The sequence below is a fragment of the Ursus maritimus genome, unplaced genomic scaffold (assembly GCF_017311325.1).
Source record: "Ursus maritimus isolate PB19 unplaced genomic scaffold, ASM1731132v1 scaffold_32, whole genome shotgun sequence".
In the NCBI taxonomy this organism is placed as follows: Eukaryota; Metazoa; Chordata; class Mammalia; order Carnivora; family Ursidae; genus Ursus; species Ursus maritimus.
Genome location: NW_024425786.1, coordinates 14,331,450 through 14,359,257, shown reverse-complemented (window position 1 = coordinate 14,359,257; position 27,808 = coordinate 14,331,450). Strand labels below are relative to the sequence as shown.

Below are 27,808 nucleotides of genomic sequence, written 5' to 3'. Positions count from 1 at the left end.
GGGAGACCCCACTTCACAAGCCCTCGGGATCAAAACGGGTTTGTAAGTGTTTTCAGAGCTTATAAAAGAAACTACAGACAACCACCTCAGCTGATATTCAAGATCTTTCTTTCTGCCACCATCCCTCAACGAGGCTCTGCTCCAGAAAGCTAGTGAAAAATTAAATATACATATGCGTTCTAGCTCCCTAATATCTCCTGACGGCAGCTATGTTATTTAGAAAGTGTGGTTCTAGGTGGTTTTAATATACGTCTACCTTTCTAGTACAAAGCTGTTGCCACTAAAATTTTATTTCTTATTTTGACCTTTAAAAAATCTTGGTTTTTTAATCCATAAAACCTTTACATACAGTTTATAAGACTAATAAGCAGCTACAGACCACTGCCCCATCCCCTTTCTCCTGACCTCACTAGAAGCTCCCGAGACAAACCCATGTAACAGAACCCTCTGACGGCCGAGACGCAGCACAGAGGCCAAGCAAGACGTGCCTCCTACCACAGAGTGCATGTGAGTCACCGTACGGGGACAAGAGTTACTGACAACAGTCATCGCGGAGCCAAACACACGGGACCTCCACGCTGGCTGCCTATAAAGTAATCTTCAAACGCCCAGAGGGCAGCTAAGTCCATGGCTCCCATCTTCATACTTCAGTGAGACTGAGGCAGTGAAGTCTAAATTCACACCCTTAGCAAGAAGAGATCACTAAGGTCGGGTACGTGTACCCCATTCCTAATAATTAACATATTAAACGCACACCAATTTTAACTGGAAAACTATGAAATAGAATAAGAGAAAATTACCAAAGCCAGATTGGTTTTTAAAACCACTGTTATTTTACCCCAGAAATGCTGGTCTATTATCAGAATTTGGTACTTTGTTAACAAGTGTGCACAATATTCTTTCATAACTTTTTAGCAGCTTCTAGTTAAACTTCTAAAACCCAACAGGGCCCAAGGCCACCTCCATTAACCAGGTCAATAAAGCAATTCTATTGCTCCTGACAAGGGGTATCCCTTACGCTATTTCTGACTCCTAGTTCTGCTGAGTTTCTGATACACAACCTTGACCTTCCTGAGAGCATCTGGTCTCCTGCCCTCTCGTCCTACCAGATAGACAAGAGTGTTCACTCAGAAAAGACCAGCCACAGTCAGGAAAGTGCCCAGAGTCAAAAGCCAAGAGAATGACTGATCCTTAAGCACTGGATCTCACTCCCTTGGGAACAGTAAGGCAACGGAGACCCTGCACCTGCAGGAACTGGGTACTAGGGCCTCCGACTCAGGACTCCACAACGTGCCAAGAGGACATGTTCTGCACTTCCCACATCCGCTACTACAAAGCACGCTACCAGGAAGGAGCCCAAACCAACAGCCTGAGAGCAGTTCCGAGAAACGACAGACGCTCCAACTACAAAAAGTCACCGAAGTCACCGAACAAAAAAGTAAAACACATCATTAAAACTGAAGAAAGCAAATCATCTGCTGATGAAAGCAATCCAATGAATCCGGGGCCAGCCCGGACAAGGGTACACCCATTCAGTCAAAACTTTTTTTACGGTTTTCCCTTCTCCTTGGAATGGTTATACTTTTGAAATCTGAGGTGGAGAAGTAACTAATTTACCTTTTGATTCAGCAGAATTTATTTGGCCGAATACTGGGTCCCCAAAAGGCCAAGACTGTCCACGCCTGTCCACTTCATACATTCCAGGTTGGAAGTTCACACCCACCTACCAGTCTTAGGAACGACCCCTCTCCACCTCCCAAATCCATGTCCGAACTGTGGAGTCACTCCATGGCATCTGCCCTGTTGGTCTAACCTAAGTCACTGACAAGTGCTGAGTGCGGAAGAATTTTTCCAACACCAAATCCCAGACAGGGCTGGAACAGAAAGAAAGAAATGCAGCATTTTATGGGATTCCATTCTCACAACACTAAGAAAACAGAGCAACAGGTCAAACTACTTCTCTGAAGGCATCTGAGTCTAGAACCACAAGGAAGAAAATACAGTTAATTACATAGAATGTGAACCTGAAAAGCCTTAGTTACTCTTCCAGACCTCTGCCCCTGCAAGATCAAGTAACTCTTTAGACTCTCCCTAGACAAAGACTCAGGAATCTCTTCATTTCTCCCTTTATAACTGCGGTTCTGCTCTCCCGACGATCAGCAGCTCAGAATTACAAGCAGTAATATGCCACCTTCTCCATGTCAGGAAACAAGTACCAAAACCTCAACACCACCACCACTTCTCCAGGCAAGTCCAGGCCTAATGACCAATCGGCGTGTTTATCGTATGGCTTGAGCGCAAGTGAACTCTCACGACCTGCACCCCACCTGAAACAGCGTCAGAACGAGGAAGGAGAAACACGTAGCTGTTGAATTTCCACCCTGACCATAGGCCACAACCCTCATATCCTATGACTTTGGGAAAAATACTTCCTGAATTATTTTCTAATGAAGTTGAATTAGTAGAAAATTAAATCTAAACATGTTCCTGAGTTGAAAACCGTTTTATAAACTATCTCATATGTGAATATCTGCTTGAAAATGAAAGAGGCACAAAGGAAACTTGTCATTCTGAATTTCTAGCAATTAATCTAAACTACTTCATGAACAATTACGGCAAAACTCATCCGAAGTGTTCAGGAAAAATCCCAGGGTCGCTGAACTCGGATTTTCAAGGCAAATAAAACCACACTTAAAAGGTTTTGTCTGAACTAACCATCCAACCCTAGAACTTGATATTTTACTGACGGAACATGAATGGCTTCACGGAACTTCCATAAAATAAAACACAACACTAACAAAAGTTTGAGCGAAACAGAGGCAGCTTGAAGGAGACTAACTCGGTGTGTGAGCTTGTGGGTGAGTGTTGTGGGTTGTCATGTTGTGAGAGGACGGCCTCAGGGGAGAGCCTGCTACACAGCGCTCCGTTTTCCATTCGCACCTTGCAGCTCCCAGAAGGCCAGAGTCAGATGTTGAGAGCGGCAAAGGTCTTCACCAAGGTGACCTGCGTGTTCGCATCCGCTTCACTTCGGTTGCTGTCCCTGTGGCCACTCCTGCTCTCCAGCGCTTTGTGACGGTGCCTCTCCTCCTGTCGCTTCTTCTTCTCCAGTCGCTGCTGCTCCCGCCTCTGTTTGTTGGTGACCTGAAAGAGAAGGCCGCCAGGTGAGATGCGCGCACGGCGGCGGACTCAGGTGCGGCCTGCCGAAGGGAGACACGGGGCGGGCGGATCCGAGGGGCACGGACTGCTTCTCAGCAGGAACAGAGAAAACCCACCTGACAGACCAGAGTGATGTCTTTCGCATCACGGCTCAAGTTTACATTTAAACTTCTATCCCCGTGCTGAGCTAGCAAACGGAATCAATCCCATTCTCCTCGTAATCCAACAGACAAGGACCTAAGAAACATTAACCCCAGTCCCGCACGCGACGATGCTCAAACTCGCCATAGGACACCCTTCTCTACAAAACTGAATGCCCCAGCTAATCCTAGTAAAATCCTCAGAAGCTTATTGCATCTTTACCTCTGCCTCTGCCTTTTTACATGATGCTGCATTTGGGGCTCAAACTGCCTGGCCGAAGTCTTTAAAATGAATTCCAAATTCAGTAAAAAGAATGGACTCATATACTACTTGCGGAGTCAGCGGTGGGGAGGGAGACGGACAACCCTTCTGGGAAGCATCTGACAGTTTACCAAAAAGCCTTAAAAAGATTCAAATATCCATACCCTTGCACCTCTCCATTCCTCTTCTAGGACTCTAGCCGCAAAAAAAATAACGCAAAATACAAAGATTTATACACAGTTCTTCAATGACGAGGATGGCATTTATGGGGATTTTGTAACACGGATTAACATGGAAGACCCGGACACACAGTAACACCGGGCAGGAAAGGCAGCTGTATGTGTGCACACAGAGAAGGACGTCCGGGCACACTTCTGTTCGTCACTGCACAGCAAACTGCACAAGCAAGGCTCTCATTCTGCTTCTTGATATCCCTTTATGCACTCCCCGTATTTTCTTACAACTACTTTAAAAACATCAGAAAACAATGACGCACTAAAATGAGCTCCAAGTTCCCACAGCCCCCACTGAATCACAGCCGCCCACCACTTGCCCTTGCGAGCCCATCTTCCATACCTTTGGGAGCTGGTTTTTGTTTGTTTTATTTTCTTCACTAGGGCTGGCCCGCTCTTTATTGTTTTCAGTTCTGCCTTCATTTAAGCCCTGATTTCCAAAGAGTCTGGTGCCACTGCCGCCCTCCTCCCATAAAGGGCCACACTGCTGCAGACTTCGGCCGCTGGACTCGACGTTCTCCTCTGCATCTTCCAAAGAAAGGTATTTTATTAAAATTGAGAACCTACGATAGTTACACAACCTAACAATGCCTAACTCCAAAATCACCTGTCATATGGAGAGCACGTTTCCTCGAAGCAAAATTCTAATATCAAGTCAAACAATGGGGAATGCGGGGGGGGGGGGGGGGGCGTGGATAACTGGTAATACCTGGAAAATAAATTCAAAAATAACCTGCTGACCAGCCTAATCCTCGGCTTCCCACCTGCACAGTGTTTTATTAAACCACTTTTTAACATGCATTTTTAGGAGGAAATCTTTCATTTGCACCCAAAACCCAGAAACAAAACAGGCTCTGTCCAATACAGGAGCCACCAGGCACGTGTAGCCATTTAAATTAAAAATAATTACAGTTAAGGGGCGCCTGGGTGGCACAGCGGTTAGACGGCTGCCTTCGGCTCAGGGCGTGATCCCAGCATTGTGGGATCGAGCCCCGCATCAGGCTCCTCTGCTATGAGCCTGCTTCTTCCTCTCCCACTCCCTCTGCTTGTGTTCCCTCTCTCGCTGGCTGTCTCTATCTCTGTCAAATAAACAAATAAAATCTTTAAAAAAAAAATAATTACAGTTAAATAAAATTTAAACTTGAGTTCCTTACTCTCACTTAGCCACACGTGTTGAGTTCACACTATACTGGACGGCATGGACACTGGGCGGTGCTGTTTTAACGTCACAAAGACCAAGTTACTCACAGCTTTCTGAGAAAGCACAGCAAATATATAAAGAGGATCAGAAAATACCCGAACACACAGAAAACGGTAATGCCGGGAACAGTATATGGCACGTATCTGTCAATATGTACTGAAATCATTTTAAACAATTTGTAAAAACAGTAAGACTCTGTCTCTTTTTTCCATCTTCTGAGTCACAGAATTAAACCCAGTTCAAGTAAAAAAATTCTAATTTATCACCAGTTGATGGATGCCAGTCACCTACATATTTCCGTTAGAAAAATCAGTTATTTCTCTCGCCATTCTATTTCAGTTATCATTTGGTTTTATATGAGATTCTTCTTTTGAGAAGAACAAAGTCTTCTCTGACACTCTCCATCCCTCCAAGACCAGCTTAGGCGGCCTTTCCATGCGCCCCCCAGTTCCCTGTACTCCCCGACACTAGCACATATAATTATACCAGTTTCCTTACCTGTCTCCCCTCAGCCCCCCTCCCCTCGACTCCAGATTATCTTCTCCCCGAGGCAGGGCTAGGGCCTTGTAAAACAGGCCTACATGCAGAAAGTGATAAATGACAATATAATCACTACCTGTCCCTTGAAAAAGAAACATTTGGAAAATCACCAATACAGTCACTTTGAAAGCATATAAATATCAATCATGGACTTACTATTTCTTTTCCCCTGGTTCATCTGAAGCATGGCAATTATTGCAGATTCAATATTATAATTTTCAGCTTCCAGGTTCTGGACTATCAAATTAAAATCCTATCCAAGAAACAAAGGAACACTTCAAGACTGGGTCTACTCTTCTCCCTACCTCTCCGTCAACAACCTGACACACAATAAGAGATAACGGTGAGAATCGGGGCATGGTTTCGAGACCTTTTCCACTGAGCAAAGGCTGGTCATCTGAAATAAGCATTTAATGTAAATGAATTCCTTTATAAAACTGCACTCTTACTAGTCTAAACGCTAGTTAGGAAAAAAAAAAAACAAACCCACACACTTCCCAGTACTGGGAAAAGTAGAGCAAACAGGAGAAAAATGAATAAACAGCTCTCATTAAGTTTTCTCACTCGATCTAATGAACCACAAACATCACGAACCTTGTTTGGCCCATCAGGTGTGGGCAGCCTAGACTGGGGCTACGAAACCGGCACACGAACTGGGCCCAGCAATGCCTGCTCATGCACCGTTACTGCTAAGGACAGAAACACTCACTGAACATCCAGTGGCGTTGCAGACTTTCTGGACAGCATCTTCCACTTCATCTCTCAAGTCATCCTCAGAGTCAACGCCCTTCATTTTGATTTTTTCCCTTTTATTTGATTCATCTTGATGAAGCATCTGAAACTAAAGGAAATATAAAGAGTAATCATCGTGGAACACGCAAATTACATTCAGAATCTTCAACACAGAAAAACACTCTCATCACAAAATCATTCTAATATTGATGGGGATAAGATTTCAGGAACATCTTAAGAGAACAGCAATGACTAGGCTAAATTGCACCCCGACACGGAGATTCCACACCACAACAGGAGTGTTAAAAAGAAAGGCCGAAGGTATAGGATAAACAGTTCCGAAAGAATGGCATTAGCGCTCCTATGCAGTTCCCGGATACCAACATGCCAGCAACGACTGCTGACTTGAACAGCGCACATTCGTCTCAGTTGATTTCCGGAGCTGGGAGCTTTAGTCACAGAAGCTCACCCGATGAGCTTCTACAGCAGGACAAGTTGTCCTGGAAGAAACATTCGTACATCCCTCATCTGGGTCCCGAGGCCCTATCTGATCATCAGCAAGCTGTGGCGTGAAGTTCCTGTCCCAGCTGGACAGTCACAGGTGAGCGTGACTCATCTGACCTCATCTGACCTCATCTAGCCACGTGCATACCACCACACGCAAGAGAACCTGGCAATCCAAATCCTAAAAACACAAAGAGCAGTTCACTTGGTATCCACGAGGCCTTTCCAACCTAAGCCTATTTCGGAATAGCTAAAATCATCCCTCTGTGGCTGCTCGATCACCTTCTCTCTTCACTTCCTACTAACACAGGGAGATGGGAAATAGGCAAGGACAAATTCCTACTTGTTTGCATGTAAAAGTGTAAGTGGAATCCAGCAGTGTGCAGTCCATTCTTTACAATACAAAGCAATCTATTATAAAATCGTACCCGAACGACTTGGCAACCTGTAACAAGTCTTTAAAATGTATCCAAAGGAAATAATGTCAACTACAGAAAGTATTCATGTGAAAGTGCTCAGCACAGCACTACTAGTAATGGTGAATAACTGGAAACCTGAGGGTTTCACAGTGTATATATGGTTAAATAACCACGGTAAATCCATACAATGATACTTCATTTCCATTAAAGTGGAGCTCGGTAAACATTTTCACTACGTTATTATTTAACAATGTTTTGGAGGTAATAGCCAATGCAATTAGCCCTCCCCCTCAAAAAAAACAAAAACAAAAAACCAGAAGTATGAAATTGAAAAGGAGGAAGAAAGATTACCACTATTTGCAGTTGATACAATTCTATACGTAAAAAAAATCCCAAGAGAATCAACCAAAAACTACCACAAACAAAAAGAATTCTGGCAAATCATATACTTAAAAGAATCTGGTATCCAAAATGTATAAAGAACTCTTACAATTCAACAACAAAAGCACAAATACCACAGTTAGAACATGGGCAAAGGCCTTGAACAGACATTTCTCCAAACACATACAAATGGTCAAAAAATACATGAAAAGATGCTCAACCTCAACAGTCATTACAGAAATGCAAATCAAAACCACGAGACAGCATTTCTTACCTAGTAGGATGGCCACAATTTAAAAAAGAAAGAAGGAAGAAAACAAGTGTTGGCAAGAGTGTGGAGAAAGTGGAACCCTGACGCGTTGCTGGTAGCAATGTCAGCGCGGCTGCTGTGGAAAACAGGGGCAGCTCCCCAAGAAATTAAACATATGACCTAGCAATTCTACTCCTGGGTATGTATCCAAACGACTGAAGACAGGGACTCAAATACTATCGGCAAATACTCATGGCAGCACTATTTACAAGAGCCTACAGTGGAAATAACCCAAATCCCTACCGACAGATGAAGGGATAAATGAAGGGGCTCTATCCACACAACGGGATATTATTCAGTCTTAGAAAGGAATGAAGGATGGACACCTGCCACAACAGGGACGAACCTTGAGAACATGGTGCTAAGTGACATAAGCCAGTCACAAAAGCCCACATATTGTATGATCCCATTTATATAAAAGGTCCAGAACCGGTAAATCCATGGGGACATAAAGCAGATTGGGGGTGGCTGAGGGAGAAAAGGAATGGGGAGTGACTGCTTCATGGGCACGTGGTTTCGTTTTGGGTTGAGGAAATGTTTTGGCACTGGATGGAGGAAGGAGTTGCACAGCTTTGTGGGTATACTCAGTGGCACTAACCTGTACGCTTTAAAATGGTTAATTTGGGGGTGCCCGGGTGGCTCAGCCGGTTAACGGTCTGACTCTCAAACTCAGCTCAGGTCTTCATCTCAGGGTCCTGAGTTCAAGCCCTACACTGGGCTCCATGCTGGGCATGGAGCCTACTTAAAAAAAAAAAAAATCTTTAAAATGGTTAATTTTATGTTACATGAATTTTACCTGAATTTTTAAAAAGACAGAATTCTGCAGGATAGCTGGGTGTGCATACAATTGACATTTCATTAACAACTCTCATTTATATAAATGATACCCAGCTAAGAAATATAAAGAAAAGAAAGATCCTTTCCTTACAACAGAAATAAAAACACAAAACACCTAAGAACAAACTCCGGGAAAAATGGGCAAGATCTATATGCAGGAAATGTTCCTGAGGAGCAACAAAAAGTCAACTAAACGGGAGGAAAAAAAAAGCCTTTCAGGTTCTTGGCTAGGAGGACTCAATGCCATAAAGACGTCACTTGTTCCTGCAGTTAATCTATTCATTTAATGAGATCCCAATAAAAACGAAATCAAGAGGACTTCTTTCTAACTTGACAACCCTATTCTAATATTCATACATAAAACAAAAAAAGCAAGAATATGCAGGAAATTATAAAGAAAGAAAAGGAGTAAGTGAAAAATTCTACCAGATTTTAAAATATACTCTTAATCAAAACAACGAACACAACACATGAACAGAGCGGGGCGCCTGGGTGGCGCAGTCATTAAGCATCTGCCTTCGGCTCAAGGCGTGATCCCCGCGCTCTGGGATCGAGCCCCACATCAGGCTCCTCTGCTATGAGCCTGCTTCTTCCTCTCCCACTCCCCCTGCTTGTGTTCCCTGTCTCGCTGGCTGTCTCTCTCTCTGTCAAATAAATAAATAAAATCTTTAAAAAAAAAAAAACACATGAACAGAGAAACCAGTGAGACAGAACCAACATCTAGAAACAGACCAACTACATATGGGAATTTTATATGCGAAAAAAGTGGCATTTTAAATCAGTGGAGAAGAGATACATAATAAATGGTTTGGGTACAACTAAGTAACTACAAGGAAAAATATAAAGTTGGGTCCCTACCCTCATACATTTATAGGAATATAAATTCCAAAGAGAGACAAGATTCAATTTTCTTTGAAAAACTAAACCACAAAAGTGCTAAAATAAACGATGGGAGAATTCTTTTTACCCTCAGGGTATGAAAGACCTTCCTAATTATGACCCCAAGCCCAGAACACATGTAAAAAAAAACTTGATAAATTTAACCTCATAAAAATCTAAAACTCCACCACAGCAAAGACTGTTGGGGAAAGAATAAAAAGACAGACCGCGAAAAAATACTGGCAGGTTCCACCACAGACAGGGGCTAATCTCCCTAATATATAAAGGCTCCTGAAAAATCACTAAAATAAAATAGGGGAAAAAATGGGCAAAGAAAATGAATACAGCTCACAAAAAAAAAAAAAAAAGGAAATACAAATAGGTCATAAACCCAGGATAAGATGCATAAACTCACTAATAAGAGAAGCACAAATTAAAACTGTTAAGAAAACAACTTCTCCCACGGCACTGACAAAGGTTAGGGAATGCGGCGCCGCGCCCAGACAGCCAAGATGCAGGAAGAGACGCGGCCGAGAGCGGGAGTGCAGACCAGCGAAGCCTTCCAGACAGCGGTTTGGCCATAGCTGTCACAATCATAAATGCACATGTCCTTTGATGCAGGAAGGACTTTCTAGGAATCTATCCCACAGACGCACTCACACGAGTGTGAGAAGATGTAAATATAAGACACCACATGTTGTTTCTAAAAGCAAAAGCATGAAAACCGTCTCAAAGGGCAGCAGAGACACTGGCCAAACACACGCCAGCGCACGAACCAGACGGAAGACTACATGGCCTTCTGGACCCTGTGCGCGAGACCCCAAGCTGGGAACAACGTGAAAAGCACAGCACACAGCAGTGCGTGCGGGATGCTACAACCAGGGCCAGAAAGCGTGTAAAGACAGCAAAAGCAGAATACACACGCAGACACACACACTTGCTTGGTGTGGGAAGTACCTCCAGATTTTATGACACACTGATAACACTGCTTGCGTTCAGGCTGGGGAACAAGGCTGGAAGAGCGATGTCACTTACGAAGAAAGCTTGTAGTGAAGTGAGAACAGGCTCATGAAATAATGTTAACTGAACAAAGCAGGAAACACCGCTGGATAAGCACCAAAACAATAACAAAAATTGTACCCTGTGGTTGACTTTGTATACTTTTCATTTTCTTCCCTTTTTCTATACTTTCCAAACTTCAGATATGAAGCATGGATTAACTTTAAAGCACACAAGTAATTTCGGAATTTTATATAAATTCTATTCATGTAATCACAGTCATCAGCTATTAGGAAGAGCAAAAGAATGACAAGCAATTTTATCTATCGTGCTCACTGAGGCTAAAAAAAAAATTAAAAATCAAGCCCACAGATTCATAAAGACAACTTTCCATAAAAACATCACTGGTTTTGGGGATGCCTGCATGGCTCAGTCAGCTGAGCGTCCGACTCTTGGTTTCAGCTCAGGTCGTGATCTCAGGGTTGCGGGATCGAGCCCCAGGTCGGGCTCCGCACTCAGCATGGAGTCTGCTTTAGATTCTCTCTCCCTCTCCCTCTGCCCCTCTCCACCACTCATGCTCTCGCTCTCTCTCAAATAAATAAGTAAAATCTTAAAAAAAAAAAAAAAATCACTGGTTTTTAGCTCCAGGGCATACAGCTCTTGACCCGGTTCCTCCAGGGCTGAGAACACGAAGAAAACAGGGGCCTCACTCACATCCGTCTGGAGGTGTGCGGGGGCTTCCGAGTTGTCATTGAGCCTCCGAACGCTGTCATAATGCTCCCCGCACCGATAGGCGATGTGTAACTCCCGCACACTGCTCTTCTCCGTGCCACGAATCTGCAGGCAAAAGAAGGGGAGACAGATGCCAGCGAGGATCTGGATGGTGTCAGTTGCAGGAGGGAAACGCCCCCTGGGTTGTCCAGGAAGCCCAGTGAGCAGACTCTATGCAGACACAAACTCGGGCCGGCCAGGATGTGCCAGAAGGCTGGGCCGAAGAACAGGTATCTGACAAGCATCTGCTACGATGAGAGATTTGATGCTATGCACCTGGACTCTGGGCCCGGTGTTTTTAGCCTCTGATTGAATTTGTGGGGAAAAAATAAAGACTTTCTCTTAAAGAAAAAAAATGCTTAGGCAACTTCTGAATTCTCTTTCTCCCATCCATGTTATGTAGGCTTCGATATGCTTAACATGTAACTTTACGGAAATTCATCCACAGGAAAAAACACAGTCAAAAGCCAGAGCAGATTTACGAGGAAGTTAGAGCAGCTCACGTTTCAGAGGCAGCTACGCCTCTCAGCCCCTCCAGGCACAGGTCCTTCGCGGGGTGGAAGGCCCAGGGGCCCAGACAGATTTGTTCAGCTTGAAGCTCAAACTACCTGGGGCCCTCTTTGAGAAAAATACAAAATTACAAATATTAAACTGCTCAAAGCCCTCCCAAGATCTTCAGAGGGGACTATAAAAATGAGGGACCTGACACTCATGCTTTATTAGCTTCACAGTAAATCCAACCATCGTTAAACCAGAACTCGCGTTTTCCATCAACCACATACTAAGAAACATTAAAAAGAACAAACTCAAAAATCTCCCAATTTCAAAACAAAATTAGATGGAGTCAAGCAGGACTACCGCAGGACACAAGGCTGAGGGCACTGCTCCCAAGGCAGTCTATGCGAACGGTACCCGTGGAGCACAGCCCGACAAGAATTCTGTTCCCTGGAGTCGTGCCGCACAGAAGCCCTAAGGGCCGGCCTGGGTACGCCCCCAAGAAACCACCACCTCCACAGAAACTCCGAAGTAATTCTGAATCTGTCCCTTAAAAAGCCCAGTAACTGTTTCTTTGTCAAAACTCCAAAACATCAGCACATCCTTCTTGTTTTTACTGAAAGTCATACATTCAGATACTACCATCAATTCAAACTGTGGTCTACAACATGGCAAAAGCCATGGAACAAGCAGGAACCACTCAAGTCTAGAGGTCAGAACCACGGAAATTTCCTCCAGGTGGAATACTTAGGTCTCAAAGTACAGAAAGTCTGGTTTTGACACATAATAGAGCGAGTACCATTTATCCCCCAGGAAGAGTAGTGGAAAAGGAAACTAGCTGATTAGAATCTTTGAATGACATTATCCCTAAAGCAGGTACATATTTAAATAATAGTACTATATACACATTATGGATAGGAAAAAATAACTGGAATAGTCACCAAATTGTTACCTGTGATGTTCACGGGGAAAGAGATTAAGAGGACTTTCACTTTCTACGCTACACATGTCTACACTGTTCACAGAAGCACATACCCCATTTGTAAGCAGGAAAAAAATGCAGGTTTCAGGATCTCCATGCTGTGAGTGCAAGTCTACTTGTTATTCATGCAAGAGCTCTTACCCCAGACAGCAGCAACCAATGCAGTTTCAATTCTTAAATTTTATAAGATGCCTCAAAGGGGAGAGGGAAGATGGAGGAGACCCAGTGCATAGTTCCATCATATAGCAATTACATTTATTTTAAAAACATATACTTTCAATGTTTAGCAATCCATGAAAAAGAATACTACAGAAATGTATTTGCAAAAAAAATTCGAACTATGCAGAATTATCTTCCACAACTACCTGGATAATCAATAAACTTTAAAAAACAATTATCAGGGCACCTGGGTGGCACAGTCAGTTACGGGTCTGACTCTTGATTCCGGCTCAGGTCACGGTCTCGGGGTTCTGGGATCGAGCCTCTGCACTCAGTGCGGAGTCTGCTTGTCCCTCTCCCTCTGCTCCGCGCCCCCACTCACTCTCTCAAATAAATAAGTAAATAAAATCTGTAGAAAATAGTTATCAATGGAGGGAAAGGCAGGCTGTTTTACTAAGTTGGCACGGAGCATTTTTCTTCAAGAATAGGGTCATTATGCTATATATTCAAATGATCTTGATGACTTCTGCTAAACAGTAAAACTTGAATGACAAAAACTGGGACAACGGAAGCAGTAACCAGTATCCTTGGCTCGAAGACCATCCCCACAAAGAGAGTCTCAGGAAATATGATCTCATTCCCTGGTGTCAGCACACCTGACAACACTGCCCCAAAACACAACACGTCCAGTCGCTGTCCCCTCCTGTCCCTGCATCTTCCACCAACCCACGCAGTATCTCATTTATTCTGTTGTAAGAGAATTTTGTTAAAGGATATTATGACAGACGCAGAAGACTATATACTTCCATTTCTAGGACATTCTGAAAAGGCAAAACTGTAGAAAATAAATAGTATTAGTGGTTACCAGAAGTGAGGGATGGGGAGAGGGAACTGTGACTCCAGAGGGGCACAGGTGACTTTGAAGTCGTGGAAATATTCTGTATGTTGATGGTGGTGGTAGTGACATGACTGTTTGTCAAAACACACAGAAGTATACATTAGAGAAGGGTGAATTTTACTATATGTAAACTGTGTCTCTATAAACTTTATATTTAATGAGCAAAGGCTAGAAATAAACAATTTACAAAGGAATATATATGTGCAGGTGGTATATTTAAAAAATGAGGAAAGAAAGGTCATCGTTGCCTTTATGAAAATAACAGAGATCTGTACGTATGGGTACACATGCACCTGGATGCGTCTACACGGGCGCAGATGTGCTTCAAACAGGTATGAAACCACCGTGATACGTCTCTTCCCAGTTACATATGAATGTTTTCAGCTACGGTGCGTGTGAATGCCAGGGACACACACTAACATGTTAACCGTAATAATCTTTGCGTAATGTGACTCTGGGTGATTTTTATTTGCTTTCATGGGCTTTTCTGAATTTTCAAATTTTTCTATGATTACCATGTTTCAGCTAATTAAAAAAAACAAAACAAAACTCAGAAATGGGAAAGTGATGGGAGGAAGAGAGGACGAATGGAAATCCTATACGCAGTTTTGGGAACTGAGCCATGACGTGAAAAGCAGTGTTCCGAATGCAAGGACGAAGAGGAAGGCAGTGGTAGCCTACAAACACTTTCCCCCTGACCTGTGGCTTTCCATATTCCAGAATGTCTGGTTTGACGGACTGTTTAGGGGAGATGAGGTTAATTTAGGGTACCGAAGAAAGGCGAAAACAGTTGCACACACAGGTACTTCATGACAGGGACTGGGGGACCATCCTGAACCTGTGTCATGAAATCTTTTCTTTGCCGTATAAAAACCACTAAAACCATTCTGTATGGCTGGGCAGAGCATAGAACACAGCCTGACCTCCTAGGCCATGAAATACGTTCTGCGGTTCTGAACACACTTTTTAGCAATGCTTACTAAGTGCATTTGGTTTTTGTCTCCCTCCACACAAAAAAACAAAACATACACATGGAATAGGCGCACCTCCAACCAGAATCTGTAGGCACTAATCCTCTAGATTCCCACTTCAGTATTTTCTACAACATTCTCTCAAGTACTTCCACACTAGGCTCTCTGTCCTCAAATTACCCAGTTAACTGACTGCTAAATAATATATATATTTTTAAGTTTCTATTTAAAGTCAAGTTAGTTAACAGTGTAGTATAAGATTCAGGTGTACAATTTAGTGACTCAACACTTCCGGAGGACACCCAGTACTCATCACAAGTGCCCTCCTGCATCCCCATCACCTTGCTGAATAATACTGCCAACCTTCTAAAGGTCTCTGACTTATACTTCAGACTCCGGGTATACACAGCACAGGGCTGAATTCCAAGCCACCACCACCTTCCCGTCCGTGGTGAGGCCTTCGGTCCAAGTGACCCTGTACAGTTCAATATCACCATCTTCGGACACCCCAAGGCCCCCGGTTCTAATTTATAAATAAGAGCTTAAGATAAGTCCCTCAGTAGGTGACCTACCTGCCACAAAGGGGCATTAAGTTGATGAATCACCACATTCAACTGATGATTTCTTGCAAAGGCTACGATTGCATCATTGCCAGCAAAGGTGCCAGGCTTTGCCAAACTGGCCACTGCACAGAAATAGGAGAGAGAGAAAAATGAACTCTTTAGAATGGAAAAATCCAAGTGCAAACATGCTTCGGTATTTGCTTAGTTCCAAAGGATAAGAAACGGAAGGGTACATCTGAGAAGTCCGCTAGCTTTGTCAGAACTAGGAATCCAGTTGGTTGAACAGTATGTCAACTGCTACTCAGAAGAGTATCAACTATTCATAAAGAAAGGAGTCATTTCCTCCTTCATTAAATACTGACTGACTGCTTCCTACATGCCTAACTCTGTAAGAGACACTGGAAATGGACCAACCACCAGAGTAACTTTCAGTTTGCATTAATGAGTGTTATTATGTGTTAAGCACGGCTCTACTCACTTCTGGATTATTACTTTTAATCCTCAAAACTCTGAAAGAGGTATCATCATGCACACCATCTTTCCAGATAAGGAAACCAAGGCACAGAGTACTTTACAGCTGGGCCCAAGGTCACAGAGCCAGTACACAGCAGAGCTGAGACTGCATCCCAGGCAGCCTGCCTCCAAGACCTGGCTCTCAGCCACTCCATTACGCAGGCTGTCACAGTTTGAGCTCAAGGAGTGTACAACCAGTGGTGGGCAGACAAGAAGAAAACAGGCACCACTGATGCCTAAGTGCTGTAGGAAAGGGATGTATAGTAAAGAACTTGGCCTTACCCAGAAAGATCTGGCCTTTGTTCCTCGCTCCTAGGCAATATAACCTCTAAACCCTTGAAATTTCCCAGGTGAAAGGATGATGGGCGCCTTGGCCATACCTGACAGTTTATGCTAATGAGCTGACTCATGGTGGGCCTCTCTGGCCACATGATGTTAGGAAGACCTGGGGGATTCGGAGCTGGATACTGAGTGCAACCACTTAGGCAATCAATCACGGAGTCTATAACATTATCTATATAATGAAGCCCCAATAATCCAAGGACTGAAGTTTGTATGAGTTCCTTGGCTGATAATATTCCGTGATTGTGTAATCTTCCCAGACTCTCTACCCCTTGTCTAATTTTGATCCATATCCTTTCCTTGTAATAAACTAGAACTGTGATATTAACAGCCTTTGGTGAGTTCTCTGAGTCCTTCTAACAAGACCTGTCAAACCTGAGAGTGGTTCTGGGAAACCCCCAGTTTGCAGTTGGTATCAGAAGAGAGGGAAGTCTCGTGGAAGACTGTGCCCCCTAAACCCTGCCATCTGGCTGACTCCAGATCGGGACCACAACCCAGTCTGGTAGTGGGAGGGGAAGGTAAGGTGTATCAGACAACCTTTTCAGCTGAGACAACTGCACTCCCAACGTGTGAGCAGGAGACAGACAGAAGAGGAACAGATGATGTTCCAAGGAGAGGCGAAAGGATGAGCTTGCGTGCTGTACGGTATGGTGGGAACTTGGGACTGCTGAGAGCGGGGGAAAGGGGAAGGGGGAGCAGAAGACAGAGCGGGAAACAGCAAGAGACGAGGGTAGAGAAGTAACAAAAGCTGAAGAGTTTAGACTTTATCCTCAGGTCCGTGGGGAGGTGCCAGCAGGTTTTAGAGAGGGGAAAAGAGGTCTTAGATGTACACTTAGATCACTACTCTGGCTGCAACGTGGAAGACAAACTCAAGGGGTCAAGAGGCGATGGAATCAGTCCAAAAAGTATCGAAGACATCTAAGCAAATGGCCACCAAGGTTTGATTTTATAAGGGAGAAGCAGTGAAAGAAAAAAACACTGAGGTAGAAGGGACAAGACTTAATGAACGACTGGGCATGAGGAGAGAGGGGCAGAAGGCACTGAGCAGATTCAGGTCTCTGTATAGTTGGAGAAGCCAGAGTCTAAAGGAAAGGAACAATCCTGAACAACACAGCCATATGCCAGGGTAACCAGGCCCTAAACAGTTAGGTGAGCCACTGATTTATTCACTTAACAAATGTCTCCCGAGTGCCTACCACGTGCCAGGCAGTGCCACTTTGGGGAACAACCACAGTCCTTGCCCTCAAGAATCTCACAGTGTAAAAAGGCAGACAGGCATTAAAAACACATTAAGTAGGAGAGTGATAAATGCAGTAAGTCTGGTCTTTCAGTGACCCGCAAATGGAATGTGCAGACTTCTCGGTTTCCTCTCATTCCACTATGGCAGTCAGAGCCACCTCTCACACCTCTGATGCTCCGATTCTTACAGAGCACCAACCAAACACCAGGCAAACACAGGGGCATTTCAAAACACACCTTCCTGCCGTACTTCTACAGGGACCATCCTGCTGGCGACTGCAGGCTTGAGTCCCTTGTCCTCACACCCCCAATCTACCACGTGACCTCCACTGCAGATATTCACAGCGGAATCTCCAGTCACAAACTGAAAACTCTCTTCACCCAAAATGATATTTTAATTGGACGAATGACACCATTCATTTTATATAGCACTAAACTACAAAACTGGCCCGGTAGACCCACATGTTAACTAACAGCTGACCATCTGGTAACCTGGTATCTGCTAGACAAAAACTGAGCCAGGGAGAGGAACCATAAGAACACGGTGACTGGTATAAACTACTCATGGGGGGAGGGGGTGGTTTGCTGCTGGTGCCTAATGAATGAGTCCTTTCCTAGTTGAGGAATGAGAAAGGCTTTGGGGTCATGGATAGTTTCCCTCCCAAAGGTCTTCCTCCTGCTGCCCTCTATCTTGACGGAGGGTACAAGGATACAGCTACCCAGACGTTCCCTAGAACCTTCAGAATCACCTTTTTCTCCTCCCCTCCTCCCCGCCTCTGATGAGGCCTGTCAATTACACTACCAAACTGTGTCTTGGCCTGGACTCTATTCATTCCCCCCGATAGCTGGTGGAGACCCTCTTATTGTTTCATCTGGCCAATGCGGAGAACCTTCTAATTCATCCTCCTTCTCAGTCTCTCTCCGTCCATTCTTGACATGGTTTCCAGAATCAGTTCTCTAAAACACAGAATGATCCTGTCTCTTCTTTAATAAGGGTATTATGTGAGCCCTGTAATGAAAATGTTAGTTGTAAAATACAAATATATCAACACCTCGTTTAGTAGATCCTTGAAGTTTTTTAAATTTTTTTTTAAGATTTTATTTATTTTTGAAAGGGAGAGAGCAAGCATGAACAGGGGGAGAGACAGAGGGAGAAGCAGACACCCCACTGAGCAGGGAGCCCAATGCAGGGCAGGGCTCTATCTCACGACCCTGAGATCATGACCTGAGCCAAACGCAGATGCTTAACCAACTCAGCCATCCAGGTGCCCTGAACCTTAAAGTTTAAAAGCTCAAATGTACTAGGGCTCCTGGGTGACTCAGTCAGTTAAGCATCCAACTCTTGATTTCAGCTCAGGTCATGATCTCGGGGTCCTGGGATCGAGCTGTGTCAGGCTCTACGCTGAGCAAGGAATCTGCTTCTCCCCCTCCCTCTGCTCCTCCCTGTGCGCGCGCTCTCTCTCTCTCTCTCCTTAAAATAAATAAATAAAAATCTTTTAAATAAAAGGGGGGGGGAGCTCATATGTACTTTCTTACTATATCTGAGCTAATTTAAATCACTGACTTGCCTCAAAGAAAAGTGTTGTGTTTGGGCTTTTGGTGAGAAATTAAAATGACTACTGCTTTCTCTGATTATAAAAGCAACATGTGGTCATTCTGAAAATCAGAAAAATACACAGATCATTTAAAATTGTCACAGTCCCGCCATCCCCAGCTGGCTGATGTTAAGAACTTATTTTAATTGTATTATGTAATTTAATCTTTACCAAACACCCTATAAACTGGAGTTATTATTATCACCAAATTGTTGAAAGTGAGTGGTTTCTGAAAAATAAGTGGAGCCAAGAATTAACAACCATAAAATGTTAGTACCTACACACTTCTCCTAGTGTGTTTCTGTGTGTATATACCTTTCAAAATGAAGATCAGTCTATATACATTTTATAGGCTGCTTTTAACACACACCCCCCCCCCCGACTAAGAAGTCATAAATAGCTTTTCAGGTTAATTAACACCATCATTTTTATTAAGCATACAGACACCTACACCTATTGATTCCCAACTGCCTAGCATGCTGCCTATTACAGAGCAGACAAGTATTTGTTGAATAAATGAATGCCATAATTTATGTAATCAAACCCCTAACTGAGAGGGTGGGAAATGCTGATGGATTTAATTACCCAACGCATTACTCCTGGAGGATCCAGTGTCCCACGGTGAACTTACCATGTTTCTCAAAAGGAATGTCATCTTCTACAAAGGGTTCAAAATCTTCCCGCTGCTTTATCATGTAATCCACTGTCTCTTGTCGGTGCTTGAGATGATTTCGTGAGTGTCCCTCCAACTGGTCACCAAGGGCTCTAAACAGGCAATTGCTATCAAAACAAAAATGTTGGTCAAGACCTTTTAAAAATGAACTCAGTTCATCTGAAACAATGATGCTTCGTGCGAGGCCACCTATGGAAGTCCTTCCCCTGGAGATAAAGCCTCAACTCAGTCCAGGATTCTTCGTGAACACCGTGGGGAGAGCACCAGGGCAGGCGTTCAAGCACATCGCCTTCCTGAGAGGCAACAAACTAGGACCTCGTTCCCCACCATCAGCAGCTGGCTGATTCAGGACGGACAGTAAACTCGTCAGGCCTCAGCTGTGTCAACACATGGAGGTGGTGATATGCTAACCACCTGCAGGCAAGGTCCAGACAGGCCGTTCCACACCTAAGGACTACGATTCCCAGAGCCCCTTCCAAAGTAGTAACGTATCTACTGCCTCTTTCTGAAAAGAGCTCGGCTACAGCTGCCCAGCTAACTAATCATTCATCTAACAAAGAGTACCCAAAAGATAGCAATTTGTCAAGCTCCTAATACAAGCAATTGAACTCTACATCCTGTTTGAGTCCTACAAACATAGTGGAGAAGACTACGAGAAGGAAAGCCCATGGGTTGTACGTGCAAGGACACTCTCCCTCCTTGGCTCCTCTCCTCCCACCCAGGGAGCCACAATGCCATTGTTATTCCTGCCAAATGGAAACTTTAAACACCATTTTTTTTGTTTCTCAAATTAAAATGCTGGTGATAAACTCTAAGAGCTATCTTTATTTGGAAACCCCTCAAAGGCTTCTAAAAATCCAAACTGTATCACAAACACAGAGCCCAGACACACGGAAACTGAAAGAAGACAAACACCAAACTAAGGCAATAAGCCATTCTGAAGCCCAACAGTTGCCTAGTTTCACACCAAACTGTTCGCTCTTCCAAATGAAGAGTAAACTCATTGCCAAATATAAACTCATCACTTCCAGAACTTCAGACCCAAATGTTCAGGAGAAAGAGGTTTTTTGTTTTCAACTCACAAAATTGAGTTTTCAACAGAAAGTTATGGAGAAGGCAGGAATCTCTTCAAACATATAAGGATGTATACTTTTTTTTTTTTTTTGCAAAGGGGGAGGAGAGTATTTAAAGAATGCAGATTCTATAAATTAGAAACCAAGAAACTATGCATCAATTTGGGGCAAGATTCTAGAACCAACTGGAATATAGCATTTATATATACTACACTGAGGTGTCTTTTGCTAAAATATAACAATAGCCATCTTTTTTCACCCACAGGGAAAAAAGTAAGCTAATGGATAAGATGTTCTCAATTTTAAGCTTTTCTCTCAAACTTCTTCAAACCCTTAGTATCTGCCACCACTAGTCAGTCTATTCTTGAATCTAGTTTAAGAGGTGTGATTTGGGGGGGCCTGGGTGGTTCAGTCGGTTGGGCATCTGACTCTCCATACAACCAAAAAACAGGGACAGAACTACATATGCTGCGTGAGCTTGACCATGTCCATCTGCACACTATATATGTATGTGAACACTAAAACCATCACTTACATAGTTCTTACGAGGTGCCACGGACTGTTTAAGCACTTGATATGTATTAGATGTGTTTAGTCCTCACTACTCTCTGGGACAGGTGCTATTACTATCCCCCTTGCGTAACTTACCCATGGTCACAAAGTCAGTAGATGGTGGGCCCAGGAGTCAAACCCGGGCACCAAAAGGTTAGCCGTAGTTACCCCTAAATAGTAGAATTAGGAGTAACTATTAAACATATTTTAATATATTTGTCTATATTAGCCAAACTCTCCTTGACCTTACTAAAAATAAGTAGTCAAAATGAAAAATCAAGATAGACAAATCGCTTTCTTTTCTGACAGTTACACAAGAGTGACACAAGAAAAGTGAACAAACACTACACCCTTAGTGCAGTGGGCAGCCTCCAGGAGCCCAGCAAGAGCACTCCTGATACCCACAAGAACAATGTGACCAGTCCCCAAAGGCCCTCTAGGAGATCCCGACTGTTTCCTGAGCCCACCCCCTCCCCATTACACTACAGCAGGGCTTCTCGACACCCACACTATTGACATTTGGGGGTGAGTCCTTGTTGTGGGGGCTGCACTGTATGCCGTAGGATGTTTAGGGGCATTCTTGTTCTCTACCCACTGGGTGACAGTGGCACCCCCCCTGCCATCCTCCCTGTCTATTGGGACAACCAAAACTGTCTCCAGACATCGCCAAATGTCCCCTGGGGGCGTCAAAATCATTTCCACGTGAGAACCACTGCACTATCAGGATATACGTAAGGTCTTGCATATGAGTTCACAAAAATAAGCAATTATGTAAGTAGCGTGTAAGAGTTCTGAGTGCTGGATAATAGTTTAGGAGGAGACAGTATTGTAACAGCCACTGAAAGAACTAATGGCCTCCAAGGCTGCAATCATAGTAGTAAATGGGCAGAAAGGGCGGGGTGGGGGTGGGGGAGGGACAGGTCTTGTCCTCTTTGAGGTCAGACCACAGCTACTACTAGATACGATTCTGGGTACCACATTGTAAGACAGACATGCTCCGATGAGAAGTGGCTTTAAACTATGTAATATGAAGAACATGAAGAACTAGTGCTGAGCCTAAAGCGGGCTCAGCAGGACATGAGAGCTACCTCCAACTGTGTGTCATGGTGAAAGGGATGCTGTTATTTGTACAAAGCTAAAACATGGGGGCTCCACAGACACAGATTCGGGCAAATGAAAGGAAATTTTAGCTCTAAGAAAATAGGTTATAAACAAAGGATCTTGAAAATTCCTACCTGTTGGCAATCTACAGTAACTGTCTACATATGTGCTGTACACAATGGTAGCCACTAGCCACGTGTGACATTTCACGAGCACGTGAAATGTGGTTAATTGAAACTGAGGCGCATTGTAAGGATAAGATACTGGATTTTAAATAGCGTTTTAAAGACGTAAAATATCTCATTAAAAATGTTTATATTGATTATATGTCAAAATGATAATATTTTAACATATAGTGACATATATATATAAAGTAGTTTCACCTGTTTCTTTTTAATATGACTAATGGAAAAATTTTAAATTACATATTGGTTCCTGTTTTATTTCTATTGGACCAGCACTGGTCTAGATCACTGATTCTCAAAGTGTGATCCCTAACTACTTGAAAACTTGTTTGAAATGAAAATTCTCAGGCCTCACCCCAGGCCTACCGAGTCAAACATTCTGGGGTTAAAATCCAGCAATCTGGCTCCTCCAAATGATTCTGTTGCATTCTAAAGTTTGAGAGACACTAGCCTAGAATCTAGACTCTAACTCAGTGGTTTGAGATCATGGCTGCACATCAGAACCACCTGTGGACATCTTAAAGGTTCTCAATAACCAGGTCCCACTGCCTGAGACTCTGGTACAGCTGACCTAGGAGACGCCCAGACACTGTACTTTTTCCAAAGTTCCCTAAGTGATTCTGCTGTGCCAGCAAGGTTGAAAACCAGTGAGCCGGACGCAGAGCTGCTGTACACAGGATGCAGGTACTAATGGATAACTACACAAGGTGATGTGTGAGTACCCTTCCATCACCAAAATCCTAGGATTCTAAAAGCAAAATAAAAATTAAAAAATAAAATAACTTGTTTAGCACAGAGATAAATGGTTAAAATTAGTGATTCTTTAGTGTTTTAACTGTAGAACACTACTAATTAGTAATGGAATCGCGGGCGACATTTAGTAAGATGCAACTAGATACAGTTCAGACAGATGCTAACATTGTACTGCCTAATCCAATTAGAGATTCTTTTCGCACTACAGCCAATCATGTTTTTAAGGACAACACCAAGGTTAAAATATTTCTTTCTTGTTTTGAAATTGAATCTAATTTATGTGGGTCCACCCTCCAGACAACATGACAATCCGAAGGTGGCCTATGACGCATGACAAAACCCCATAAGTAGCTCTGTGATTAATCTATGCTAAATTGACTCAACTCACGTAAAGGCTACATTAGAGGATACCAGCTAACTTATCCCCAAGCGCCCTGAGGTTCCAGGATGCCACAGTACCATACCGCCTACAATGGATACGCCTCCAAAGCAAGATGCTATGCAAGGCTACTCAATATTGTAATCAGACCAGAATGGAAAGACAGAAGAATGGAGGCTGTCAACTTTAATATTACCTTAACTTTATTATATTTCACCAAGAGTACTCAATAAATATTAATAAAGAATCTGCTGATACCTACTAAGCCATCACATACACAGGGAACACCATCCACTGCACAGTGATAAAGCCTGTCGTCATCACGTCCAAAAGCGCCACAATACTAGAGGGCTGAGCCACAGCCCGTCTCATGGTCCCCATGGAAAGAATGTGTGAACAGAAAGGGGTGGGCTTCATGGAACCCACACACAAGGAATTATCATTATCATTTTATCTAACATTGTCTCAAGAATAGGGACCTCAGAAGGGAGAGACATGAACATTCCAGTCAAGCTGGCCTCTGGCCTCTGCAGCCTCTCTGCCAGTGTTTCACCCTGGACCCTGATACTCCTGCATCCTAAACAACTCGCAGGTCTCTCAAAATTAATGCGTTCCTGTGCCTTTATAGGTATTATATTACTCCTCAGCCTGGAATGTTCTCCTGGCATATTCCTATTGGTCCTTTATGACCCAGTCTGAGTATGACCTCCTTTGAGAGGCGTCTGGCACAGTGTAAGTTTCACTGAACATTGGCTGAATGAATGAGAAGGCCTCTCTGATCGCTTCAGGGAGTGCCGGCCACTTCCTTCTCAATAGTACCATAATCAGTCACTGTTAAAAACAGACCAAACCGTAATTATTTATATCATCCATTCTCAAAGTGGGGCCCAGTTTGGGGGAGGGGAAGGTAGCTCTGGGCCCCTTTCAGGGTATTCTTGAGATCAAAACTAAGATGTTACTTACCTTGCGCACTCTCACTCTCTCACACGTATACAGTGATTTCCAGAGCCTACCTGATACATAAGGTTATCACTCTGACAGTTAATGGAATGTGTGTTTGTGTAGTCTTGTGTTTCTAATTTTTCTGTTTTACTTTCAAATACAGCAAATATTGATAGCTATAACGCACATAAACAAAAGCTCTTTGGAGTTCTCAGTAACTTTTAGGAGTGGAAAGGAGCCCCTAGGCCAAAATGTTTGAGCTCGCTTATTCATTTACCTCTTACTAGGCTGTGAACTCCTTAAGTATCTTAGTTATTAATGGATTCCCAGCTCTTGCTCAACGAATGTTTGCTGAATTAACTCTCTTGGGGGAGGAGCGGAGTGGAGGTAGTATCCTCAAAGCTTCCCATAGCATTATGAAAGCTCCCTCAAGATTTTATAGTTCCCCGTGCTACAATTCCTGCTCAGAAGCAACCTTCTGTTGAGTACTTCAGTTTCCTGGACACCCTGACACTGGGAATACCATGTCCAGTCAAACAGACACAAGCAATCCAATCATTTCCACGGAACAGCCCCACCACAATCCCAGTGTAAAATATTCAACTGTAAGGTATTCTGGTTTATACAGCAGTGTCTTGTGCTTGTAAGTTTGATTGAGATAAGTAAGGCCCAGAATAGTTAATCAACTACATTTGATGAAAGCAAAGTACTAGGCTAAAACCAAGACACAGCAAAGCAAGTCTTTAATGGGAGTGACTCCACTAAGAAAACGTCCCTTTGAGAGGCCCTGCTGAGGTTGTAGTTGGCCTCCATGATATTTTTATCATTCACTCATACAACAAAAATGCACTGAATGCCCTCTATGTATTAGGCACTATGCTAGGTGATGGTGAGTAAAATGCAACCAAGCTCTAAAGCCAAGTGTCTAAGCACTGAACATATGTGGGAAAGATGGGAAAGATAAATTAGGGCCAGTTCATAAACAGTCTCGATGAATAAACTACAATGTAATGTGAAATCCAAAAAAAAAACCACTCTCTTCCCTCTTTTCCACACTTAGTAAGTAAGGCAATTCTATATGGTCTTTAACTTAATCTTAGTCCTTCCTCTGCCCTTTCTGAGCCTTCAAATGAAGCGAAGAACAGCAGCAGCCAGGCTGTTATTAATACAGTCTCTTTCAGAGTGACACACCCTGGGAACCAGACTCCCTCTGACCTACCCCTGCAATGAGGACGCTAACTGTTCTCCCCTCTCCTCTTTTTCCTTCTGTCATCCATGATTCTGGATCCATATCCCCTTCCCTTTCCCCATTTTCCCCCTCCCATCCCACTTATTTAGCTCGTGTTCCCTAAAAAAAGCTGGCCCTAGATTCCAGTCTAAGCCCCAAACAAGCTCGGGCAAGCATCAGAGGAGAAACTGAGGCCCACAGAAGTCAGAACTAGAGAAGTTACCTTCAGCTCAGTAAACAACAGGCCCTCAAAGACCTAATTTCCCAAGTGGAAAAGGAGGTCAACACCCAACAGTAAGAACTCGAAAGGGACAGAGTGTTATACGAAGTCGGGCTTCGCCTCTTTCTCCTTGTCTCAGCGTCATTCTGACTGCCCTAAGTGCTGTCCTGCTCTTCGAGGGACCGGCTCCATCTCATTCCTCCAGGTCTCAGCTTAAATGTCACCTTTCAAAGAGGCCTTCCTGGGCACCGATCTAAAGGAGACCTGCTCCAGTGCTGTCTCTTAGGAACACTGCACAGTTTCCTAGCGGCCTCTACCATCATTAGGACAATTTGGGATTACTCGAGCGTCCCGAGGGGAGGGACCCCCCCCACCCCTCGCTCGCACTGGGAAGCGGTGGCGCTTGGCGCCGCCTGAATGAATGAGTGGATGAGAACGGGCGACGGTCGCCATGCCCGGCGCGTCCCCCGGCGCCGCCTCCCGCGCTCCCGGGCCCGCCTCACCCGTCCCCCGGCACCTCCCGCAGCTTCAGCCCCAGGGCCTGCAGCTGGTTGGCGAAGCTGACGAACTCCTCCTCGCAGCCGCCGCCGCCTCCGGACTCCGGCCGGTTCCGCCGCTCCTTGGCCAGGGCCCGGCGCGCCGCCCGCTCGTCGCGCTTGCGCTCGGTCTCGGCTTTCCGGCTGCCGCTGCCCGGCCGGCCCTTCGCCGCCTGCTTTCGGGACATGGCCGCGAGTCGCGGCCCGCAGCTGCAAGAGGGAAAGCCTGACCGCCGGAGGGCCGTCTCAGGTGCCAAGAAGGCGAAGCGCCGCGGGCGACGAAGCCCGGCGACTGCGACGCGGACACCGCGCCTGCGCGCGCGCCGGGCGCCCGGTTCACGTGACGGGCCCCGCCCCCTCCCACCTCCAGCTCCACGCGGCTCTGTTGGCAGGCACCATAGAGAGCTCGCCTGGGAGAGCCAGAGGGGCACCCACCTTTGTTGGCTCCGCTCTTCCCCCCCGGCGGTGGGTGGTGCTCTTAGTGAGGAGCAGGTGACAGCCGAGAACGAGGCAGGGAAAGGTCAAGGAGAGAAACCGAGGATTGAAAAGTGGGAGACCAGAGCAGTGACTAAAGTAAGGAAAGAAAGGAAACTAAAAACTTTTAACTCTACTTATGAGCCTACAGTTGGGGTAGGCCCGTTCATATGACTCACTCGTGTTTAATTATTCCCCATATTACGGGAAACTGGAACCGAGAGGTTAAGGAATTTCAAGATCACACAGCAAAGAAGCAGAGCTTTGCCCTGGTTCCAAAGCCCATACGTTTTGTTTATTTAATCCTTCCCCTCTCTACCGTTCTCATAACTCAAGGGAGAGGTTGCCCTTATGCAAAACTTCTGGCAACTACGGGAATCTGAATTCCAATCTAGGGTGACCCACCTAGGGTTGCCTTGAACTAAGGGTTCCCTGAAACGTAGGGCTTGCAATTTTAAAACCGAGACAGTCCTGGGTAAACCTGGATTGTTGATCACTCCAATTCACACCCATCTACTCTGGTACCTAACCCCATCTGTAACCTCCTGTCTCCTGCAATAATCCCTTTGTT

General features: G+C 44.4%; 1 protein-coding gene across 1 annotated transcript; it reads right to left on the bottom strand.

Moving 5' to 3' along the window:
* Positions 1 to 2,717: 2,717 nt before the first annotated feature.
* Positions 2,718 to 26,982, bottom strand: OTUD3 (OTU deubiquitinase 3). The gene is made up of 8 exons (XM_040645884.1): positions 26,731 to 26,982; positions 19,753 to 19,901; positions 15,442 to 15,554; positions 11,308 to 11,430; positions 6,242 to 6,373; positions 5,689 to 5,785; positions 4,135 to 4,319; positions 2,718 to 3,141 (listed from the first exon to the last, which is right to left on the bottom strand). The coding sequence occupies exons 1-8, from the start codon at positions 26,949 to 26,951 to the stop codon at positions 2,965 to 2,967; spliced, it is 1,197 nt and encodes a 398-aa protein (XP_040501818.1). The 5' UTR covers positions 26,952 to 26,982; the 3' UTR covers positions 2,718 to 2,964.
* Between the last annotated feature and the right edge of the window lie 826 nt (positions 26,983 to 27,808).

Excerpts from the sequence above, each read along its gene's own strand:
- OTUD3 (XM_040645884.1), bottom strand. The coding sequence starts at position 26,951 with ATGTCCCGAAAGCAGGCGGCGAAGGGCCGGCCGGGCAGCGGCAGCCGG. Across the intron at positions 15,555-19,752 it reads CATTCCTTTTGAGAAACATG|TGGCCAGTTTGGCAAAGCCT; the intron begins GTAAGTTCACCG and ends ATTTCTGTGCAG. Across the intron at positions 3,142-4,134 it reads ACAAAAACCAGCTCCCAAAG|GTCACCAACAAACAGAGGCG; the intron begins GTATGGAAGATG and ends CTTCTCTTTCAG.